Here is a 24385-nt window from a genome sequence, read left to right as displayed (position 1 = left end):
TAATTCATCAATACTAGACATTGTAAAAGATACATATTATAACGGGGATAACTATACACAGCAACAAGTCAAGCAGATTAATTTCCCTTTTGACGGAGCATGTACAACTGTAATGGAGTATTTAACATTCATTTGTTGTGTTAGATTTTATAAGTTGTTATCAAAAGGTGGTAATGAACAATCAAATGACTTCTGTAGTATGGTTTGACCATTCCTCCAGCCTGATCTTGGATGTGTTTGTTTGAACACTCCAAGCAGAAGCCATACATTTTTGTCATTGATGACTACAGCCAATCTGTTCAGTGTAGACAATTTCTTATATTTAACACTGCAGTATAATGCAAGTCTTGTGTTCATTAAGTACTTTTTTAAAAGGATAATACCATTGCAGAGCACAATGTCTACAATAAAATGTTTGACGAATGTAAAGCATGATTTACTTTGGGAATAAAGAACAACTTTTCTTGATGAAAAAAGAGATGTTCTACTTTTACTGCTTGGAAGATTCATTTTTAGCCCTTAGTGTAAGCAGAGACTGTATATACCGTAAATAGACTGCATTGACCCTAAAGAAATACTGTATAAGGTAGCGATAAACACATAGGGAATAAACAGATACAATTGTCCACTCAACCTAGGCAGTTTATTTGCTTTGATCTTGTAAATGTTTTAATTATTCTCATGACAAATATAACAGAAATCAACATAAAAGGCAGAAAAAAACATTTAGTGCAATGATACAGAATGAGGCCATTTCTGTGCAACAAAATCCATCTATTGCAAATAAGACTGATGGAGCTGTATTGTTTGATATCCAAAATAGGCACCACTGAGTATCTGTGTCGCAATCAAGTCGACTACGCATGATTATACACATGTATTTCTGTTGAACAAATGAGCAGGTCCAATGCGTCACATTTTTAAAAAACTCTGCCAACAAGCTCAAGTGACATTGCTAAAAATTAAATGTGCAAAAACCTTGTCATTTCTTCAACCAAGCCATTTGGTGAGTATAATGAGTTCTGCTGAAATGTGAAGACATGTGTAACTAACAAAATAGGATTTAATTATTGTACAATAAAAGCATGGGATCCAGTCAGGGCTTATGGGATATCTGGCAGTGCCATTGGTGCTTTGTCCGAGATCACAAAGCTAACCTATTTTAGGCATGCTATGGAAAATAACTTACGCAAATTGTCCTCCATGATAAATATGGGTGGTGTGTTTGTGCATAACTTAATGCTTTAGAAAATGATACAATGAAGTGCTAAACATACAAAGATGGGAGTATTTGGTCTTGGTACAGTAATGAAAAGGACGTGTTCTTAGGGCAGGCAATTTGACTTGATCTGCCAGGGGGGGGGGGGGGYSACCYGGCCKGGGGGGCTTGCGAGAACTCTGTCCTTGTGCAAACATGGCCCATGTGAGGCTCAGAGGTTCATTTAACTCACCCTTGAACCGAATAGCATACACACACAGCATCTGAATTGGCACCCTATACAGTGCACTACATAGGGGCAAGGGTGAGTTAAATCTCGGACACAATCACACACGCTCTTCATTGGCAGCAGTTTCGACCCCAGTGACTGCTCTTCAACTAGTAACCCAAAGCCTTAATAGTTGCCGCTTGCCATCACATAAGTAGCTTAATCCCTCTGTGCACAACATTTATCAGTATCCAGTTATTTTATTTACAAATATAAGTTAAAGACAAAGTTAACAGTCAAGTCTCTGTTCCATTCTCGTCCTTCATAATAGGGAACAGAACTCCATATTCTCTTTCCCTCTTGTGTACGTCTTCTGCTGTAATAGCCGCCCTGTTTAAGTCTGTACGTCAGCCCCCACTTGTTCCCTCCAAGTCCCCCCTCGCTCTCTCTCTCAGGGGAAGAGATGCAAGTCCAGTTTGGGCACCCACTCCAGGGCTGTGTTGACCAGGGTGAGGGCGGCTGCCCCCAGGGCCACAGTGAGCCCCATGACGGCCAGTCGGACGAAGCGTCGGGCCACAGTGGGTTGTGCCGTCGCCACCATGGCCCCTGCAGCTGCTCCTTCCAGCGCCTGCTTCTCCCTCAGCCGCCTTCGCAGCACTGAGTCAGGCCGCTGCTGCTCTGAGACCAGGTCAAAGTCTTTAAAGGTGGAAGCTGCTGTCCTGAGAGACCAAGGAAAACATTAACACCAGCCAGCTACTGCTGGGATAACGCAGGGGAATTCACAGCTGTTTGGGGCAAACCTTGTTACTTCTACAACAAACTAGTTCTATAGTTCACCTATACTACTAGTGGTATAGGAGAACAAACATCAGAAGGAAGGACATGTATTTTCCTAAATATACAGTACCTTAGCTTGGGGTATGTATAAGTTAAAATTCATGTGTTATTGTTTAAATATGRTGGGAATAAGTACATGATAGTAACAGTTGTACAGGCTAATGAGAAGGAGGGGACAGAATTCTCTTAGTATCAGGTTATTAAAGCGACAGTTCACACCATCTCACCCGAGCGTGTTGAGGGAATGTGACTCAACAGCAGGGAGCAGAGGGAGGGGGCGAATAGAGCAAAAGACAGACAGGAGATATAGGAGGTAAAGCATCTGTGGGGGGGGGGGGGGGGVSCATGGGAGACTACGTGGCAAAAAGAGACAAGCGAGAAAGGAGGTAGACAATCTTACTGTTGACTGTACTGTTGGGCAGCCTCCCTGGCCAGCTCGGAGGGGGGGAACTGGACAAAGAGGTCTCCTGCACGGCTGATGAGTGTCTCGTAGGGCAGGTCCTGGGGGATCTGGGACAGGAGGTGATGCACCGACGCCATGTCACACTCACAATCCAACACCTCGTCCTCTCGGTACAGCACAATCTGGAATAGACACCGACCAAACAGTGCGCACACAATACAACAACTCGTTAACAGCATGCGGTCTATGGCCTATGCCAGGGTTTCCCAAACTCTGTATTGAGGCCCCCCCTGGGTGTACGTTTTGMTTTTTMCCCTATCACTACACAGCTGATTCAAATAACCAACTCATCAAGGTTTGATTATTTGAATCAGATGTTTAGTGCTAGGGCAAAAAGTTTGGGAAACCCTGGTCTATGAATCTATTGAATTCAATACAGTTTTATCAAACTCCTCAGGGGCAATTTAGAAGCTATTGTCCAAAAACAAGAGCACAGCATAAGTGGTCAGCTAAGCTCTGCTGCAAAAATAAAAATATGTTTTTCATAAGCAAACACTTGATTTGTGAGGCACATTTGAACTCTAAGAATGATCTAGCCCCCAAAGAAAAGAAAAAAAGAGAGGGTTATGTTGGGCTCCACTTTAGAGGACACTCACCACAGCAGCAAAGTAGATTGGCATCAGAGGATGGCAGGCCAGGAAGAAGTCATACAACCGCACAACGTGGCGGAAATCTGATAGGACGTGGCCAAACCAGGTGATGAGCCAGCTAAGGGCAAAGATGGTGCCCACCTCTGCCCTGGAGACACATTCAGTGGAACATAATTTTACTTACTGGTATTGTATCTTCATTAGTTGTGCTCATTAATTATTTGACTAACTACTGATTGTACTAACAGAACAAGAGAAGAGATGCTTACTGTTGCATGAAGTCATGCACCTCTGGGTTGATCCTCTCGATGATTGGCATCAGATAGTTAAGGATGTGTTTAGTGTTGTCCATGGTGGGGTCCATAAAGTCCCTGCAGTAAAGGAACAGCAGAGGACCACAACGTGACAAATTGAACCAGGATTAGAGAATCAACATGACAGTTTGCCAATCATAAACATAGAAAGTAGTACTGTGTGTGTAATTCAAATGAAATGCTTCAAGATGACTCGTCTCCAATAGCAACTGTTTAGGATGACTCATCTGACCAATTGTGTGCAGTTTACACAGTCATTTAAACCGGCACACTACAATAGCTAAAACAAATGGTTGTATTGCAACTGGCTACGTTCTCTTTTCAAAATGGATTCCCCTTCTACTTAACCCCCATTTTAAAGCCAAGCTCCTGTGTGAATGGAACACCAAAACAGACAAAGACCCACCTGAGGTGGTGCGTAGAGAGTTTCTCTACCAGAGCGGTGGCCAGACGCTCGTCCAGCACAAGCAGGAAGGTGACCACGATGTCGTGGTAGCCCTGGTAGTAGTGCAGCTGGGTGTTCCTTCCCAGCACCCGCAGGATGATGTCAATCAGCTCCTCCTGGAGGTCCTCACGCTGCTTGTCTGGCATGCCTACACAGGGAGAGGGGTCAAAGACACTTCTCTCTATATATAAATTATGTCACTCTTTCTGCGGGTGATTCTTTGATCCACCTCCACCTCTTGATCCACCTCACCATTCTGTATACCTCTGGCCCTTCTTTGGACACTTAACAAACCTCCAGACAAACTTCAACGCCATACAACACTCCTTCTGTGGCCTCCAACTGCTCTGAAAAATGCTAGTAAAACAAAATGCATGCTCTTCAACCAATCACTGCCCACACCCGCCCGCCTAGCATCACTACTCTGGACGGTTCTGACTTAGAATATGTGGACAACTATAAATACCTAGGTGTCTGGCTAGATTGTAAACTCTCCTTCCAGACTCATATTAAGCATCTCCAATCCAAAATTAAATCTAGAATCAGCTTCCTATTTTGCAACAAAGCCTCCTTCACTCATGCTGCCAAACATACCCTCGTAAAACTGACTATCCTACCGATCCTCGACGATGTAATTTACAAAATAGCCTCCAACACTCTACTCAGCAAATTGGATGCAGTCTATCACAGTGCCATCCGTTTTGTCACCAAAGCCCCATATACTACCCACCACTGCGACCTGTATGCTCTCGTTGGCTGGTCCTCGCTACATATTCGTRGCCAAACCCACTGGCTCCAGGTCATCTACAAGTCTTTGCTAAGTAAAGCTCCGCTCACTGGTCACCATAGCAACACCCACCCCCGTAGTACGCGCTCCAGCAGGTATATTTCACTGGTCATTCCCAAAGCCAACACCTACTTTGCCCGCCTTTCCTTAAAGTTTTCTGCTGCAAATGACTGGAACGAATTGCAAAAAAAAAAAATATCACTGAAGTTGGAGACTTATATCTCCTTCACTAACTTTAAGCATCAGCTGTCAGAGCAGCTTACCGATCGCTGCAGCTGTACACAGCCCATCTGTAAATAGCCCATCCAACCAACTACCTACCTTACCCCATATTTGTTTTTCTGCTCTTTTGCACACCAGTATTTCTACTTGCACATCCTCATCTGCACATATATCACTCCAGTTCAAACTGTTAAATTGTAATTACTTCGCCACCATTGGCCTATTTATTGCCATACCTCCTTACTTCATTTGCACACACTATACAGCTATTCTATTGTGTTATATTTTATTTATTTTTCTCTCCCAAATTTCGTGGTATCCAATTGGTAGTAGTTACAGTCTTGTCTCATCGCTGAAACTCCCGTACGGACTCGGGAGAGGTGAAGGTCGAGAGCCATGCGTCCCCCGAAACACAACCCAACCTAGTCGCACTGCTTCTTGACACAATGCACATCCTACCCGGGAGCCAGCCGCACCAATGTGTCGGAGGAAACACCGTACACCTGGCGACCTGGCCCGACACAGGAGTCGCTAGTGCGCGATGAGACAAGGATATCCCTGCCAGGCCAAACCCTCCCTAACTCGGACGACGCTGGGCCAATTGTGCGTCGCCCCATGGACCTCCCGGTCGCGGCCGGCTGGGCCCGAACCCAGAATCTCTGGTGACACAGCTAGCACTGCGCTCCAGTACTGCCCCACCCGGGAGGCCCTCTATTGTGTTATTGACTGTACGTTTGTTTATCTCATGTGTAAATCTGTGTTGTTTGTGTCACACTGCTTTGCTTTATCTCGGCCAGGTTGCAGTTGTAAATGAGAACTTGTTCTCAACTGGCCTACCTGGTTAAATAAAGGTGAAATAAATAAAATAGGTCACAAGTCAAAAGGCCCAGCTGATTTCCTCAACTAGAGAAATAAATGTATAACTTGGCCTTTATGCACTGATGTCAACAGGAGACTATGAGCTCCCACGGTAGTATTCTGTATTATACAACTATAGGTGCTTTTCTCCAGGGGTCCCTGTTCGGGTGCCAGTTCTATAGCGGTATTGTTAGAGGGGTAAAGATAGTACCACTACCAGACACASACACACATCAGCAGAAGAGATTGCCTAGAGTGTAGCCTGTTGGCCAGAAATTATATCTGGCAAAAACACATCTAAAAACAAGCTACAGCACAGGGGTAACCAGATCAATAAAACCTCATACAAGAATAATGACAGAGCAATTCAATTGCAACTAAATAGAAACAATTGACAAGAACGAACCCAGTCATAAACCTTAGAGAATTTGCAATATACTGTATTACCACCCAGTGGAGGAGTGAGGGGGGTATGAATGTGTGTGTGTGTGTGTGTGAATGTGTTCATAGACAAAACAGAAGGCCTTATAATGTCCAAAAAGCTTATTGGCTTAAACGTCAATAGTCCCACACAAAATCAACAGTTCAAACAATAAAACAAACTCACGCAACCTCCCTTTAACTAAAATGTCAAAAAGTTCATTATTAGTTCACCAAAAGGACTGAAAATAAAAGGGAACGCAGCACAAAGAGAGAAATTATTTCAGTGTAAAGAACTGAAGGAGATAGAAAGAGATGATCTTAGCTGTTGCATCTAGGCTTGAACGTGCATTCGCCCATCTGACACAATCATTGGTTGGTTGGACAAAAGCTTGCAACAACTAGTAATCCATGTGATCCGAGGCTTGAACGGTTCTAACGCATCAGGAGTAGCGCGATAAAGACGATCAAACTTTTTTTATTTTATTTATATATATATAATATTATATATAATAAACACTGCTCAAAAAAATAAAGGGAACACTTAAACAACACAATGTAACTCCAAGTCAATCACACTTCTTGAAATCAAACTGTCCACTTAGGAAGCAACACTGATTGACAATATTTCACATCTGTTGTGCAAATGGAATAGACAAAAGGTGGAAATTATAGGCAATTAGCAAGACACCCCCAAAAAGGAGTGATTCTGCAGGTGGTGACCACAGACAACTTCTCAGTTCCTATGCTTCCTGGCTGATGTTTTGGTCACTTTTGAATGCTGGCGGTGCTCTCACTCTAGTGGTAGCATGAGACGGAGTCTACAACCCACACAAGTGGCTCAGGTAGTGCAGTTCATCCAGGATGGCACATCAATGCGAGCTGTGGCAAAAAGGTTTGCTGTGTCTGTCAGCGTAGTGTCCAGAGCATGGAGGCGCTACCAGGAGACAGGCCAGTACATCAGGAGAGCGTGGAGGAGGCCGTAGGAGGGCAACAACCCAGCAGCAGGACCGCTACCTCCGCCTTGTGCAAGAAGGTGCACTGCCAGAGTCCTGCAAAATGACCTCCAGCAGGCCACAAATGTGCATGTGGCTGCTCAAACGGTCAGAAAACAGACTCCATGAGGGTGGTATGAGGGCCCGACGTCCACAGGTGGGGGTTGTGCTTACAGCCCAGCACCGTGCAGGACGTTTGGCATTTGCCAGGAACACCAAATTGGCAAATTCGCCACTGGCGCCCTGTGCTCTTCACAAATGAAAGAGGGTTCACACTGAGCACATGGACACATGTGACAGACGTGACAGAGTCTGGAGACGCCGTGGAGAACGTTCTGTCGCCTGCAACATCCTCCAGCATGACCGGTTTGGCGGTGGGTCAGTCATGGTGTGGGTGGCATTTCTTTGTGGGCGCACAGCCCTCCATGTGCTCGCCAGAGGTAGCCTGACTGCCATTAGGTACCGAGATGAGATCCTCAGACCCCTTGTGAGACCATATGCTGACACATGCACATTTGTGGCCTGCTGGAGGTCATTTTGCAGGGCTCTGGCAGTGGCACCTTCTTGCACAAAGGCGAGGTAGCGGTCCTGCTGCTGGGTTGTGCCCTCCTACGGCCTCCTCCACGTCTCTTGATGTACTGGCCTGTCTCCTGGTAGCGCCTCCATGCTCTGGACACTACGCTGACAGACACAGCAAACCTTTTTGCCACAGCTCGCATTGATGTGCCATCCTGGATGAACTGCACTACCTGAGCCACTGTGTGGGTTGTAGACTCCGTCTCATGCTACCACTAGAGTGAGAGCACCGCCAGCATTCAAAAGTGACCAAAACATCAGCCAGGAAGCATAGGAACTGAGAAGTTGTCTGTGGTCACACTGCAGAATCACTCCTTTTTTGGGGGTTGTCTTGCTAATTGCCTATAATTTCCACCTTTTGTCTATTCCATTTGCACAACAGCATGTGAAATTTATTGTCAATCAGTGTTGCTTCCTAAGTGGACAGTTTGATTTCATAGAAGTGTGATTGACTTGGAGTTACATTGTGTTGTTTAAGTGTTCCCTTTATTTTTTTGAGCAGTGTATATAAACTAAGCACGCTGAAACTACAATACTTCTGCAGAGTTGCACACACCGTCAAACTGCCGCGCTAACCGATAGCCCCTACACAGAGCCGGAACAGACATCTTTATTTCCTCCTTCCTGACTGCTGCTGCGCTCTTAAAGTGGCAGCGCACGGTGAAGACTCCGTGCAGGATTTCACTATAAAACCATCATGCCCTTAATTGACAAAAATGGCCAAATTTTCCCGGGCCATACCCGAGAAACAAGCATGGCAGTATGTCAAAGCGCCCAGTAAATCAGATTCTTCTTTATCAATTTTTGATAAAGAAGAATTTCTTAATAATGACTTTCTTAATAATAATAATTAGTATTATTAGGTGGGTGCATATTTGTCCATGTGCTTTTTGCATATCCCAACTCCCCGAGACACCCTCTGAGAGGTGTCACGGGCAGGTTCCGCCATTAGCAACATTGCAGCAATTAGGGTTAAGTGCTATACTCAAGGGCACACCGGCAGATTTGCACCTTGTCGGCTAGGGGATTTAAACTACCAACCTTTAGGTTACTGGCCCAATGCTCCAACCGCTAGGATAGCTGCTGCTTTAATAAAGAAAGCAGTGACACATAGAACACCCTCCAAAAGAAACATACAAAATGACAGGGTTGCGTAGCCTGTACATCTACATCACACAAGTCAAATTCAAGAGGGACAGCCAAAACAGACAATGACAAAACACAACCTGACATGATTTAGTGCTATTCTAAGAGCACGGTCTGAGGTGTGCATGCATAGCCCACAAGACATGCCACAGGAGGTCTCTTCACAATCCAAGTCCAGAACAGACTATGGGAGGCGACAGTACTACATAGAGCCATGACTACATGAAACTCTATTCCACATCAAGTAACTGATGCAAGCAGTAGAATCTGATAACAAAAAAAAGATAAAAATACACCGTATGGAACAGCAGGGACTGAAGAGACACAGGTACAGACAGACGCATACAGGCGCTAGCAAATGCACTCTACACACACACGCACATTGTAATATTGTTGTATGGTGGTATCATACATTTTGTGTTGTAGATATGTAGTGGTGTAACAATGTTATATGATGTACTGTTTTATATTTTGTTTTATGTGTAATGTGGGGAGGCAGGTAACCCTAGTGGTTAGAGCGTTGGGCCAGTAACCCAAAAAGTTGCTGGATCGAATCCCAGAGCTGACAAGGTAAAAAATAATCTGTCGTTCTGCCCCTGAACAAGGCAGTTAACACACTGTTCCCCAGTAGGCCATTATTGTAAATAAGAATTTGTTCTTAACTGACTTGCCTAGTTAAATAAATGTTAAATAAWWWWWWWTTATGTGAGTGCCTTAATGTGTTTGGACCCCAGGAAGAGTATCTGCTGCCTTGGCTAATGGGGATCCCTAATAAATACAAATGTGTGTCACTCACCAGGAGGGAATCTTTTAAGGGAACGCTGGACATCCAACAGCACCTGGTTATAGTCCTTATTATTCTCCCTCTCTATATCRTCTGGAGAAAAGACAATGAGAAAAGGGTGAATATGTGCCCCTGCACTTAATTGTGGTCTAGTACCCTTTGCCTTTGTAGCCTCAGTGGCATCTATGGTCTGTCAGCAGCAGTGCCCACTGCCCAGGCAGCTTACCTGGTTTCTCAGGCAGGGTGTCGGTGGGCACGTTCAGCAGCCGGGGCCACACTTTACAGCGGATCTCGTCTGTGAGCAGCCCCCCCTCACTGATGGCCATCCTCCTTAGTGCCGCCACATCCACCGGCGTCACATTCAGGGCCTGAGAGATCTCTGCCACCTTCCTCTTCCTCCGGGAGTCGCCATCTGTCCACATGACAACGGTTCAGCTGAGGTCCCTCAACCCACAGCAGCTACAGTAACACAGTGGCCATTAGCCAGAACATCCTCCTGAGATAGCTATACTCGGAAGCGGAGAGGCCAAACGGACATCAGACAACCAAGTACATCCCTCACAAAACTGAACTGCAGACTCCCAGCTCGCTAAAGTGAGGGAGCACTCCAGTAAAATAACCACATTCTCAGAGTTGCCAGCCATCATGTAATGTAGTAGTGAGCCCAATTCATGACCTTATGCCTGGATTTGTAAGACAGTCCCCCTGCACTTTGCTTGATAGTGATGCCACTATGCCACACAATGGGAATAATTCTGTGTTTACACTATGAAGAAATATAAGTTATTTAGGTACCTAACATGTCTTTCAAGGAAGCCAGTAAGTACTACTAGTATTTATTGTTGTCCTTGTGTTCGATTTAAGACTTAGGAGACCATGTCTCAAAATCAATGGGTAACCTTACCAGTCAATTATGTGTTTTTAGCTAACGTTAGCGAACGTTAATGCAATTAGCTAGTTAGCTAGCTACATTTTCCAGCTCGTGACATTCGCTAGCTAGCTAATCTAACACGAATTACGTGCAAACATGACAAATAGCTAACTAGTTAGACAGAGACACCTTCTCGACTAATTCAGGTAACTAGCTAACGTTAACTAAAAACATATATATATATATTTTAAAAAACYACTGTCCATTACGCTATCTAGCAATACCTTGTTTTCCTATCCCATTCAAAGGTGAAGACGCACCAACACTTCTAGATCTTTTCATGGTTTCCACGCTAGTCCTATTGTCATCGTAGATTACTCGATCGATATAATTTTCTTCCTCCAGCAAATTGATAATACATTACAAATGGTCACTCCTACAAACTAGAGAGATAGCCAGTTGCCAAGCTGGTCCAGTGAAATAGGCCATATCATTATTGCCTGCACAAGSTAGCTAGCTGCTGCTGCTTTCTTCTTCTTTGGGATTGGGTTGTCGGATCGCAGCCAACATTTAAGGTGTTTGCACCGCCACCTACTGTACTGGAGTGTGTGGAAGGTCACGGCTGTAATATTCATATGTGTAAACATACTGAATTATAATTGGATGCATTTTACCGCCATATCATACTATGCTATGATTGGTTAAGACCACCAAAATGGTTAGGTCATGGTCAGTTTGATCCTGGTTGGCGATARGTGAACATGCCAGTTATAGCTAGCTAATAAAGAGCTACGTTAAGAAATATCCTGTAGTACTGCATTTTATTATTCTGTACAAAGTGTGCAAAACAAGACAAGGGCCTTCTTAAAGTACATTAAATTATCTTKATGTGTTCTGTTTCTCTAAGAAAGTGAACTAGAGCCCTAGACACCACTTCCCTCCACTTTTCTTCCCCCACTACACCACCCCAACCCTGTCCAGCCTCTCTGACCTTTTCACACAATCTCTCCTTATRTAAGTCATACAGTTCACAAAATATTAGGACCATGAGGACCGCCTCCGAGCGGTTTGGTAGGCTGTTTGGAGTGTTTATCCGATAGGATAAAAAATTAATCATAATAATAATGCCCCCCCACTTCTAAAAACCAACGTTGCGCCTCRGATTATTTTTATATGTACATTTTCATGGAACAGTTTCATTTCAATAATAAAGTTTTCGTTTCTAAAGAAGGGTGTAGTGTACACACCCTTGTGTTATACTAGGGCTGACAGTGAGGACTTGTGAAGAGCAGAATCAACAGCCTCTGCATAATCAAAACAGTTGCCTTGTGAGAAGGTATTAGCCATTGTTATGTAAATGAAATCTGAAAAGTACCAGTGGCCTGGCTTTGGCCCCAAGTGAGAGCAGGTTCGCAGGAGCCATAGCCCAGTGAGACATGGGTGCCGGACCAAGTAGATGGAAACAGAAAAGTCTGAGCCTTTTGGTTAAAACACTGGGGTAAATTGTGTATGGAAATGCGCTAGAAGAGTAGAAGTGCTGATCTAGGGTCAGGTCCCACAAGTTAATATAATTTCATTCATTATGATCTAAAAGTAAAAACTGATCCTAGATCAGCACTCCTACTCTAAGAAGCTTTGTGAATAAGGGTCCAGATAAAACAAGTTGACCCTAGCCCCCCAGCACATAAGCTATTGCAGAATAATTACTGGGGACTGAGACAGGGGGGATGGGAGACACTGTCACCAATGTCACCCCTGGACAGGGCCAGCCAGGAAGGAGCTTACCCACTCTGAGGCAGTGGTTGTGTGGCTACCAGAGGTGTGCTTAGCAGATCTGAAAGAAAAGCCCAACATTATTTTAATGAGAATTCAGTCCACTTGACAATTTAACAAAAATAAATATTCTTCATGCTGATGATTTGTACAACTTGAGACAGATAGCATTACAATACAAATATATTAAAACATCATATTTACATTTACATTTAAGTCATTTAGCAGACGCTCTTATCCAGAGCGACTTACAAATTGGAATGTAACACAGATACAGATGATGTGCATGTGGTGGTTTCAAACAATAATGTTACTACAGATAACAGCTAGCTCTATCCATGCTTTTCCTGAAAATGTCTATGTGATATTATAGCTAGCTAGTTAATGTTTTTTTGTTTTTTTGTTTTTTTAACATTTTTTATTTCACCTTTTTTTCAACCAGGTAGGCTAGTTGAGAACAAGTTCTCATTTGCAACTGCGACCTGGCCAAGATAAAGCAAAGCAGTTCGACACATACAACAACACAGTTACACATGGAATAAACAAACACACAATCAATAATACAGTAGAAAAATKTATATACAGCATGTGCAAATGAGGTAGGATAAGAGAGGTAAGGCAATAAATAAGCCATGGTGGCGAAGTAATTACAATATAGCAATTAAACACTGGAATGGTAGATTGTGCAGAAGATGAATGTGCAAGTAGAGATACTGGGGTGCAAAGGAGCAAGATGGCCCTTCTTTGGACACTGTGTTAACTAACCTCCAGACYAGCTTCAATGCCATATAACTCTCCGTCCGTGGCCTCCAACTGCTCTTAAATGCAAGTAAAACTAAATGCATGCTCTTCAACCGATCGCTGCCCGCATCTGTCCGCCCGTCCAGCATCACTACTCTGGACGGTTCTGACTTAGAATATGTGGACAACTACAAATACCAAGGAACAGTCACAAACTTTTACAGATGCACAATCGAGAGCATCCTGTCGGGCTGTAACACTGCCTGGTATGGCAACTGCACCGCCCTCAACCGCAAGGCTCTCCAGACAGTAGTGCGATCTGCACAACGCATCACCGGGGACAAACTACCTGCCCTCCAGGACACCTACAGCACCCGATGTCACAGGAAGGTCAAAAAGATCATCAAGGACAACAACCACCCGAGTATCTGCGTGTTCACCCCGCTATCATCCAGAAGGCGAGGTCAGTACAAGTGCATCAAAGCTGGGACTGAGAGACTAAAAACAGCTTCTATCTCAAGGACATCAGACTGTTAAACAGCCATCACTAACACAGAGAGAACATACAGACTGAAATCTCTGGCCACTTTAATAAATGTATCACTAGTCACTTTAAATAACGGCACTTTAATAATGTTTACATATCCTACATTACTCATCTCATATGTATGTACTGTATTCTACACCATCTACTGCATCTTGCATAGGCCGCACGGCCATTGCATATCCATATATTTATATTTATAATTCGCCCTCATTCACTTCCATTTCACGGGAAGGGTTTTTTCTTCTAACCAATCAAGTGTTGTTGTTCTGGAATGCACTTTTACGTTTCACAGGGTTCCGGTCTGGAAGCACGCTTCCCAATGTGCTAAGTATGGATCAAATTTGTTGAAAAATACTAGCTAAATATGGATKAAATTTGTTAAAAAATACTAGCTAAATGATATTCACAGAATTTGAATGCTACAGCAAGGTGTTGGGTATAGTATAACCGCTACAAAGCTGATGATAGCTAGCTAGCCTCTTTTCTATTAAAATTACATGGCTGGTTAGCTAGCTGGCTAGCATTGGAGCCTTCTGGCTAGCCTGTACCTAGTGGTTCTTTACATTTAAAAAATATATATATTTCAACTTTATTTAACCAGGTAGGCTAGTTTCGAACAAGTTCTCATTTACAACTGTGACCTGGCCAAGATAAAGCAAAGCAGTGCGACACAAACAACAACACAGAGTTACACATGGAATAAACAAACAGTCAATAATACAATAGAAAAAGTCTATATATGTCACGTTCCTGACCTGTTTTCTGTTAGTTGTTTTATGTGTTAGCTGGTCAGGACGTGAGTTTGGGTGGGCAGTCTATGTTTTCTGTTTCTATGTTGGTTTGGGTACCTAATATGGTTCTCAATTAGAGGCAGGTGGTTTTCATCTCCTCTGATTGAGAATCATATTAAGGTAGGTGTTTTCACATTGTTTGTCGTGGGTGGTTGTCTCCTGTGTCTATGTTGCACCATACGGGACTGTTTCGGTTTGTTTGTTCGTTTCGTTTTATGTAGTCATTTTCCTGTTCGTTCGTTCTGCGTTACATGTAAGTCCTTACGTTCAGGTTTGTCTACTCCGTTTGTTGTTTTGTTTAGTTAAGTGAAGTTCGTGTTTTCGTCTTTACTTTAATAAATATTATGGCAAATCACAAGTCTGCATTTTGGTTCGATCCCTGCTCCTCCTCTTCGTATGAAGAGGAGGAGGAACGCCGTTACAATATACAGTGTGTCCTGGAGATGAATCTCGTGATCACTGGTCGTGGTGGCTGGTTGTTTTCCCCATCTCTCAGCCTACCCAGGCGATGCACTACGTCCAGAGAACCTGCAACAACATTTCGCTCCTCCTCCGGGACTATTGCCCTGCAAATGTCCTTCACTCTTGCTTTGATGTTCTCGTCAGATTTTTCTGCCATTCCATAAATTCGAAGATTCCATCTCCGACCATACCGATCATTCTCGTTTACCTTGACTCCATTTCAATGAATTTCTTCTCCTGCTTTGCAACCTGAATTTTTAATGTTGCGTTCTGATGCTTCAGAGGTTTTACTTCCTCAGCATTGAAATCAATCGCTTTCTTCAGGTTAACGATGCTGATAGTGTTCTTTTTCACCAAATCCATGATGTCATCTGTGCTCTCTTTGATTTTAGCCGTGAGGATGCGGACAATGTTGTCCTGTAGTTGGCTCAGTGATGGTTCACTTCTCAGCTTCTTTGGAAGTTGCTCCTTGGTTGGGGTATTCGGGTATGAATCACATTCACCCCTCTTTTTACACTGCAAGCATATGAGTGAGTTTCAGCAATGCCTCATTTCTCCTTGGAAGTTTCAACATCCATCACCTCAGCAACAGTTTGGTCATGTCCTGATTCCATGCTACTAGCTATGAAGACGTTAGCTAGGTAACTTAACTACACACGCTGAAACTTTTCGATAGCTAGCTTGTTCGTTGGAAATCGTCAAAACTATTTCAATGGTTTGATTAATTACTAAATTATTCAAAATAGCTACATTGTATGGCTAGATATACTTTTTTGTGTGGGTAAAAAATTGCAACTGCAGCCTAAAGTTATAAACTTTGAGAAAAACTTAATTGTTCCTCAGCTAGAAATGTTACACCTTCTCATGCCGCCATCTTGAACTCACCCCCTCCTCCCTTTTTATTTTACCTTTATTTAACTAGGCAAGTCAGTTAAAACCTTTTCTCAATAGGGGGTGCTGTTTACACTTTGTAGATTTTTCGTTCCCAGATTAAACTGCCTCATACTCAATTCTTGCTCGTACAATATGCATATTATTATTACTATTGGATAGAAAACACTCTCTAGTTTCTWAAACCGTTTMAATTATTTCTRTGAGTGAAACAGAACTCATTCTACAGCACACTTCCTGTCAAGAAGTGAGATTTCTGAAATTGAGGTCTCTGTTCCAGGGTCGGTTTATAAATTCCCTTATAAGCTATGGGGCTACATGCACTGCATACGCCTTCCCCTAGATGTCAGTAAGCGGTGAGACTTTGAATGGAGCGGATAGCACCATCTGGGGGAGTATAAAACCMCTTGGAACGGAAGTACCGACCTTTTCGACGAGGCGCCTGACGCATGAGGGACACCGGCATGGCGTCTTCAAAAGCTTTCGGTTTAGCAGTTCTATATCTCCGGCTCTGATTTAATTTGTTTTTTGTCTTAACTTCATAAGGTAGTTAATTTAAACCGACTTATAGCAGTTRATWGCAGTTTATTGCGATTTTCTGGAGWTTCTTTGTCAGGCGTTATCACGAGTTGGGCACCTCTCCGGTACATCGGCGTTAGCAGCTAATTTCTACAGGAGTAGAGGACATCTTTCAACCAAAAGACGATTAGGCTATGCTAGTCAGCTTTTTTACTGATGGGGGTGCTCCCGGATCCGGGATTGTGTGCAACTAGAATTAAGAACAAATTCTTATTTTCAATGACGGCCTAGGAACAGTGGGTAAACTGCCTTGATCTGCGGCAGAAGGACAGATTTTTACCTTGTCAGCTCGGGTATTCGATCTTGCAACCTTTCGGTTACTAATCCAACGCCCTAAGACTACCTGCCGCCCTCCTTGCCCTGCAAGTGTATTCCCGTCCAACGTCATGAAACGTCATCAGAAGCGTCCACTTAATTTGAGGGCTGAGGGGATGGGGTGTGTCAATTAAGTGTTTGGACTGCACACATTGTGTCGATCAGTAGTGCTGTGAAAACTGCATTGGAGTTCCGGTATCAATTGTCCCATCATTATGTAGGTATATAGTAATGCTGTATCTATTAATTTCTTGGTTTGCAATGTCTCGCAAATTCACCAAAGTAGAGGCTATCAATTAGTAGAATGAGCTATTCTACACCCAACAGAACCGAAGACTGAACACACTCGCATCTTTCTTAGAGAAGAGAAAGAGCAGGCGAGCCAGTGGGGGAGAGAGCAACGAGATCACTAGTCACTTTATTAATGGCACTTTAATAATGTGTACATATCTTGCATTACTCATCCCATATGTATATACTGTATTTTATGCAATCTATTGCATCTTGCCTATGCCGCTCGGTCATTGCTCATCTATATATTTATATGTACATATTCTTATCCCAGCAAGCAATGAGGATTCGGCCCAGATCCACCGTGCTAGCTGGGATTCCATCCATTTACTTAGATTTGTGTGTATTCAGTAGTTGTTGTGGAATTGTTAAATTCCTTGTTGATATTGCTGCACTGTCAGAACTAGAAGCACAAGCATTTCGCTACACTCACAACATCTGTTAACCATGTGCACGTGACCAATAAAATTGTATTTGATTTGAGGAGGGTTAGGCAGACAGACAGTTGGAACTGTATGCATAGGCAGGGTTGGTTATGTTACTTTCTAAATGTAATCCGTTACAGTTAATAATTACCTGTCCAAAATTGTAATCAGTAATGCAACTTTTGGATTACCCAAACTCAGTAACGTAATCTGATTACATTCAGTTACTTTTGGATTACTTTCCCCATTTGAATAAGACAAAAATATATGTTACCAATTGAACGGCATCTATTGCAGGATAAATCAGTGTTAAAGTTTACATAGCTGGCCATATTTGGATGTTAAATGTTACTTTATGGGTTAGTTATGTAGGCTTCTTCTAACAAATCGCTTTCTACTACATATAACAATACAATTAAATTATATCTTTACAATAGTCTGTTGTTTATTTTGTTGTCATGGAGGACTGATTGGGCTCAGTGATTCGAGTTGAAAAATAAATACTGCGCACATGGAATGGTATGCTTTGAGCACTACTGAAAAGTGCTATTTACATGTGAAAAATGAATGCCATATGCTGCATTTGCTATTGGTCTATTGTTGAACTTTTTGTTGGTGACACTTTGATATCTGATAATATGCAACTGTTTAAAGGGCAAATCCACAGATGAAACAATAGCAAAACGGACCCCCCGACTCTGTTTTGGTAAAAAGCTGAGGGATGGGCCTGGAGAAATGTAACCACTCCCAGATTATTAGACAGAGCTATGGATACAAGGACTGACCATCCATGATGTGATGTCAAAATTATTGTTTTAAARATGTTATGAGGTGATATAGTGTTTGTTTACATTTACAATGCTTACAAACATTGGAGTAAAACAAGCAAATATTTTTGGTTCTCATGGAGTGTGACAGTTGAACTGAGTGTCAGGACCCGGTGCGAGAAACAGTCACTAATAATCGTCAGAACCCAGAAGATGAGGCAGACACAGCAGTACTAGAGATGGTGGTTTAATTAAAGAACAAAATCTTCAGGCAAAGAAACTAAATCCACAARGTCCAAAAATAAAGCCAAYAGGCACAAAATGGAAATCCTCCAAAATACAAAAGAAACTCCACAAAGTGGTAAAAAACAGCAGGGAAAAACAAACCTCAAAAGACTACTCAAATAATYCACAAGAACTAAACCAGAGAACCTRTGGAAAATCCAACAAGAGAAATATCTATATAAAACAAGGCTMGGGCTGGGTGCTAACTTACAAACACTGAGCAAAGAACTGAGGAACACACAGGGTTTAAATACTAACAAGGGAATGACCTACAGGTGCAAACAATAATTAGAGCAAGAAAAACAAAAGGTACAAAAAAGGTGCAATGGGGACATCTAGTGACCAAAACCCGAACAGTCTTGGCCAAAACCTGACACTGAGCTCATGAGGCATTTTTAAGTTATATTATTCAAGAATCAATGGATATATACAGACCAGTCAAAAGTTTGGACACACCTACTCATTCAAGAGCTTTTCCTTATTTTTACTATTTTCCACATTGTAGAATAATAGTGAAGACATCAAAACTATGAAATAACACATATGGAATCATGTAGTAACCAAAAAAGTGTTAAACAAATGAAAATATAATTTACATTTGAGATTATTCAAAGTAGCCACCCTTTGCATTGATGACAGCTTTGAACACTKTTAGCCTGCGCTCAACCAGCTTCATGAAGTCGTCGTCTGGAATGCATTTTAATTAACAGGTGTGCCTTGTGAAAAGTGTATTTCTTGAATGTGTTTCCTTCTTAATGCGTTTGAGTCAATCAGTTGTGTTGTGACACGGTATACAGAACATAGCCCAATTTTTTTTTTAAATGTGCCTTTATTTAACCAGGTAGACCAGTTGAGAACAAGTTCTCATTTACAACTGCGACCTGGCCAAGATAAAGCAAAGTAGTGCGACAAAAACAACAACACAGAGTTACACATAAACTAACGTACAGTCAATAACACAATAGAAAAGAAAAATAGAAAAATCTATGTACAAATGTAAATGTGCAAATGGGCAAATMTAGAAAATGTGGTAAAAGACAAAGTCCATATTATGGCAAGAACAACTCAAATAAGTAAAGAGAAACGACAGTCCATCATTACTTTAAAACATGAAGGTCAGTCAGTGCGGAACATTTCAAGAACTTTGAAAGTTTCCTTATGTGCAGTCGCAAAAACCATCAAGTGCAATGATGAAACTGTCTCTCATGAGGACTGCCACAGGAAAGGAAGATCCAGAGTTACCTCTGCTGCAGGGGAAAATTTCATTTGAGTTACCAGCCTCAGAAATTGCAGCCCAAAAAAATGCTTCGGATGATCTCTGCATGTGTGGTTCCCACCGTGAAGCAAGGATGAAGTGGTGTGATGGTGTAGGGGTGCTTTGCTGGTGACGCTTTCTGTGATTTATTTAGAATTCAAGGCACACTTAACCAGCATGGATACCACAGCATTCTGCAGCAATACGCCATCCCATCTGGTTTGCGCTTAGTGGGACTATCATTTGGTTTTCAACAGGACAATTACCCAACACACCTCCAGGCTGTGTAAGTGCTATTTGACCAAGAAGGAGAGTGATGGAGTGCTGCATCAGATGACCTGGCCTCCACAATTACCCGACCTCAACACAATTGAGATGGTTTGGGATGAGTTGGACCGCAGAGTGAAGGAAAAGCAGCCAACAAGTGCTCAGCATGTGTGGGAACTCCTTCAAGACTGTTGGAAAAGCATTCCAGGTGAAGCTGGTTGAGAGAATGCCAAGAGTGTGCAAAGCTGTCATCAAGGCAAAGGGTGGCTACTTTGAAGAATCTAAAATCTAAAATGTATTTAGATTAGTTTAATACTTTTTTGGTTACTACATAATTCCATATGTGTTATTTCATAGTTTTGATGTCTTCATTATTATTCTACAATGTAGAAAATAGTAAAAAATAAAGAAAAAACCTTGAATGAGTAGGTGGTCTAAAACTTTTGACCGGTAGTGTTTGTGCGTGTGTATATATATATTTATATAATTTATAAATTAGATTGAGTAATAAAAGCCCAACTTTTGCAAATGCGCATTTTTCACTGGCTGTCCACTGGTTTAAATAACAATGATTGATAGGCAGCTTAAACTTCTTGAATTCAACCGTTATTGGGTTCAAATACACATTTAGATTTGTGAACAGCCATCCACAACTGCCACAATCCGTAAGGCGCAAATAGCTACAGTTGAAGTCGGAATGTTAACATACACCTTAGCTAAATACATTTAAACTCAGTTTCTGACATTTAATCCTAGTAAAAATTCCCTGTCTTAGGTCAGTTAGGATCACCACTTTATTTTAAGAATGTGAAATGTCAGAATAATCGTAGAGAGAATTATTTATTTCAGCTTTTATTTCTTTCATCACATTCCCAGTGGGTCAGAAGTTTACATACACTCAATTCGTTTTTGGTAGCATTGCCTTTAAATTGTTTAACAGTCAGGAGCTGCCAGAGCCGCCAGGCAGTCAGGAGCTGCCAGAGCCGCCAGCCAGTCATGAGCTGCCCTCCAGTCATGAGCTGCCCTCCAGTCATGAGCTGCCCGCCATCATGACTGCCCTCCCAGTCATGACTGCCCTCCATCATGAGCTGCCCCTCAGCCCGGAGCTGCCATTAGTCCGGAGCTGCCCTTCAGTCCGGAGTTGCTCTCTGTCGCGAGTTGCCCCTCTGTTCCGGAGTTGCCTTCCACAAGCTTCCCAATAAGTTGGGTGAATTTTGGTCCATTCCTCCGACAGAGCTGGTGTAACTGAATCAGGTTGGGCCTACTTGCTCGCACACGCTTTTTCAGTTCTGCCCACAAATGTTCTATTGGATTGAGGTCAGGCTTTGTGATGCCACTCAATACCTGACTTTGATGTCCTTAACCATTAAGCCACAACTTTGGAAGTATGCTTTGGGTCATTGTCCATTTGGAAGACCCATTTGCGACCAAGCTTTAACTTCCTGACTGATGTATTGAGATGTTGCTTCAATATATCCACATAATTTTACACCTCATGATGTCATCTATTTTGTGAAGTGAACCAGTCCCTCTTGCAGCAAAGCACCCCCACAACATGATGCTGCCACCCCTGTGCTTCACGGTTGGGATGGTGTTCTTCGCTTGCAAGCATCCCCTTTCCTCCAAACATAACGATGGTCATTATGGCCAAACAGTTCTATTTTTGTTTCATCAGACCAGAGGACATTTCTCCAAATAGTACAATCTTTGTCCCCATGTCAGTTGCAAACCGTAGTCTGGCTTTTTTATGGCGTTTTGGAGCAGTGGTGTCTTCCTTGCTGAGCGCCTTTCAGGTTATGTCTATATAGGACTCTTTTTACTGTGGATATAGCTACTTTGTACCTGTTTCCTCCAGCATCTTCACACGGTCCTTTGCTGTTGTTCTGGGATTGATTTGCACTTTTCGCACCAAGTACGTTCATCTCTAGGAGACAGAATGTGTCTCCTCCTAAGCGGTGTGACGGCTGCATCCCATGGTGTTTAAACTTGCACACTGTTGTTTGTACAATGAATGCCTGTCAGACAAACGCCTTCAGGCGTTTGGAAATTGCTCCCAAGATGAACCAGACTTGTGGAGTCTACAATTTTTTCTGAGGTCTTGGCTGATTTCTTTTATTTTCCCATGTCAAGCGAAAGAGGCACTGAGTTTGAAGGTAGGCCTTGAATACATCTACAGTACACCTCCAATTGATTCAAATGATGTCAATTAGCCTATCAGAAGCTTCTAAAGCCATGAGATAATTTCTGGAATTCTCCAAGCTGGAAAGGCACAGTCAACTTAGTGTATGTAAACTTCTGACCCACTGGAATTGTGAATCAGAATTATAAGTGAAATAATCTGTCTGTAAGCAATTGTTGGAAAAATGACTTGTGCATGCACAAAATAGATTCCTAACCGACTTGCCAAAACTATAGTTTGTTAACAAGAAATTTGTGGAGTGGTTGAAAAATGAGTTTTAATGACTCCAACCTAAGTGTATGTAAACTTCCGACTTCAACTATACATGAGAGAGCAGCAGTGTGATTCATATCAATGCGCTATGTAGATATCAATAATAAATTATATCCGTATCGCCGTAGACTACACCACTGCTGTCATCCTTACCTCCAAGCGTTTATTCAAACTGGATAATCTTTGGAGGCCGAAAGCAGTCGCACCATTGGAAGACATAGCTTGAACTGTAGCCTACAAAAGCCTATTCCTGCTCTTTTCCCGCGATCCATCAAACACATTTGGTGTGCATCATATTGGTCTCTTATTTGTGGTCAGACTCGCTCAGGTGGAACAAACTTAAACTTGTGCCTTTGTTCAATGCTGATTTGAATGTCATTGAGAAAACAGAAAAGTGTCAAAGATTTTTTTCCGCAGAGATCCTTCCTGAATTTAAAAGTAATCCTCGAAGTAATCTAGTTTTTCAAAGTATCTGTAATCTGATTACAATATTTTTGCTGGTAACGTAACTGATTACAGTTACCGTTTTTTTGTAATTCCTTACATGTAATGGATTACATGTAATCTGTTACTCCCCAACCCTGTGCATGGGCTATATCTTGGTAATCTATATTGCAATGTCTTGTCTTGCAACACCTAGTAAATTCCCCAAAAGTATATTAAAGGATGTCTACCATGATCGTTAAAATAATGACACTTCCTCAATTTAAATATTACAGGGACACCTACACATTTGGCAGCCATGCTATCAGTGTAGCCTATTATCTTCTAGACAGCGGTGGCAGCCTATTAGAGGATCTGGAGACAACCGTGGGTGAAAGTGTCATGTCAGTTCATTTATTATGTTGTACTCTATTAATAAAGGTGAAGCTTGTACACTGCCACTTCTTCTGTCATAATGAGTCTGACATGAGTGCATGTGATACCAAAGAGTCTATTAGGGTTACATGGTTAAGACAGTCACAATTTTGATACCTTGGTAGTGGGATAGCTATACACCCAAGCCTTGCTGTAATGGATGACACCAAGAAGCAACTAGCGAAGAAGACTGAGCAGGAAGTGGAGGAGCTGAGCACTCTGCTCCAGGAGGTGAGCCTTGGAGGGAAGTGGTCCCCCTGCACCCCTCCCAAATGGACGTGGGGGAAGGATGATGAGCGGCGCCTAGAAGGAACATGCTCATACCAGAACACCCCGTGCCAGGCCAGTGGAGGTTCCTTGTTTTCCACGCCCCACTGCGCCACCTGGAGGAAGGTGCAGTGCCTCGTTGCCCTGCACAGCGGCATGTAGATGGACCTGGACCGATGGTGGTGGTGGTCGAAGGAATGAGGTGCCCAACCAGACAGTGAAGGTTGCCCACTATGGGGAAGGGGAGCCCTGGGAACTCTACCTAGCCTAGTTTCAGCTAGCTGTGTGGCAAAATAAATGGGCTGAAGAGAAAATGGCTATGCAGCTGGTCCTGGAGACGCGTGCGTTACAGGCTCACTAGAACTCAGCTCTGATCAGCGGAGGTACTATACCGCCCTAACTACCACCTTCAGGCAGAGGTTTGGCAGTAGAGATTACAGCAAAAGCATGCGGGTGAAGTTAGCAGGTTGCGGGAGAAATAGAGGTGAGAGCCTTGGTGCCCTGGCTGCAGATATGCGTTATTACGCCAGACAAGCGTACCCCAAGTTTGCTACGGCTAATCAAGATTAACTGTCCCTACATGTCTTCCTCCGGGCCTTGACACCAGAGAGGCTCCAATAGCAGATGCCCCTGGTCACCCCTGCCACCCTGTCTAAGGCCCTGGAAGAAGCGGAAAGAGTGGAA

The 24385-nt window shown here is 42.8% G+C and overlaps 1 protein-coding gene across 2 annotated transcripts; it reads right to left on the bottom strand.

Annotated features, from left to right (window-relative positions):
• Positions 1 to 618: 618 nt before the first annotated feature.
• On the bottom strand, positions 619 to 11271 carry LOC111970248 (TBC1 domain family member 20). 2 transcript variants are annotated; one of them, XM_023996889.2, is made up of 8 exons: positions 11020 to 11271; positions 10091 to 10323; positions 9877 to 9957; positions 4038 to 4224; positions 3587 to 3688; positions 3324 to 3465; positions 2665 to 2849; positions 619 to 2146 (listed from the first exon to the last, which is right to left on the bottom strand). In XM_023996889.2, exons 2-8 carry the CDS (start codon positions 10284 to 10286, stop codon positions 1879 to 1881), a joined length of 1161 nt encoding a protein of 386 aa, XP_023852657.1. In that variant the 5' UTR covers positions 10287 to 10323; positions 11020 to 11271; the 3' UTR covers positions 619 to 1878. The 2 variants fall into 2 exon arrangements, with proteins under 2 accessions (XP_023852657.1, XP_023852656.1); XM_023996888.2 differs by having other exon boundaries at positions 10091 to 10276.
• Between the last annotated feature and the right edge of the window lie 13114 nt (positions 11272 to 24385).

This window comes from Salvelinus sp. IW2-2015, linkage group LG11, assembly GCF_002910315.2.
Source record: "Salvelinus sp. IW2-2015 linkage group LG11, ASM291031v2, whole genome shotgun sequence".
Lineage (NCBI taxonomy): Eukaryota > Metazoa > Chordata > Actinopteri > Salmoniformes > Salmonidae > Salvelinus > Salvelinus sp. IW2-2015.
The sequence above is the reverse complement of the archived record's forward strand: the minus strand, read 5'-3'. Positions and strand labels throughout refer to the sequence as shown.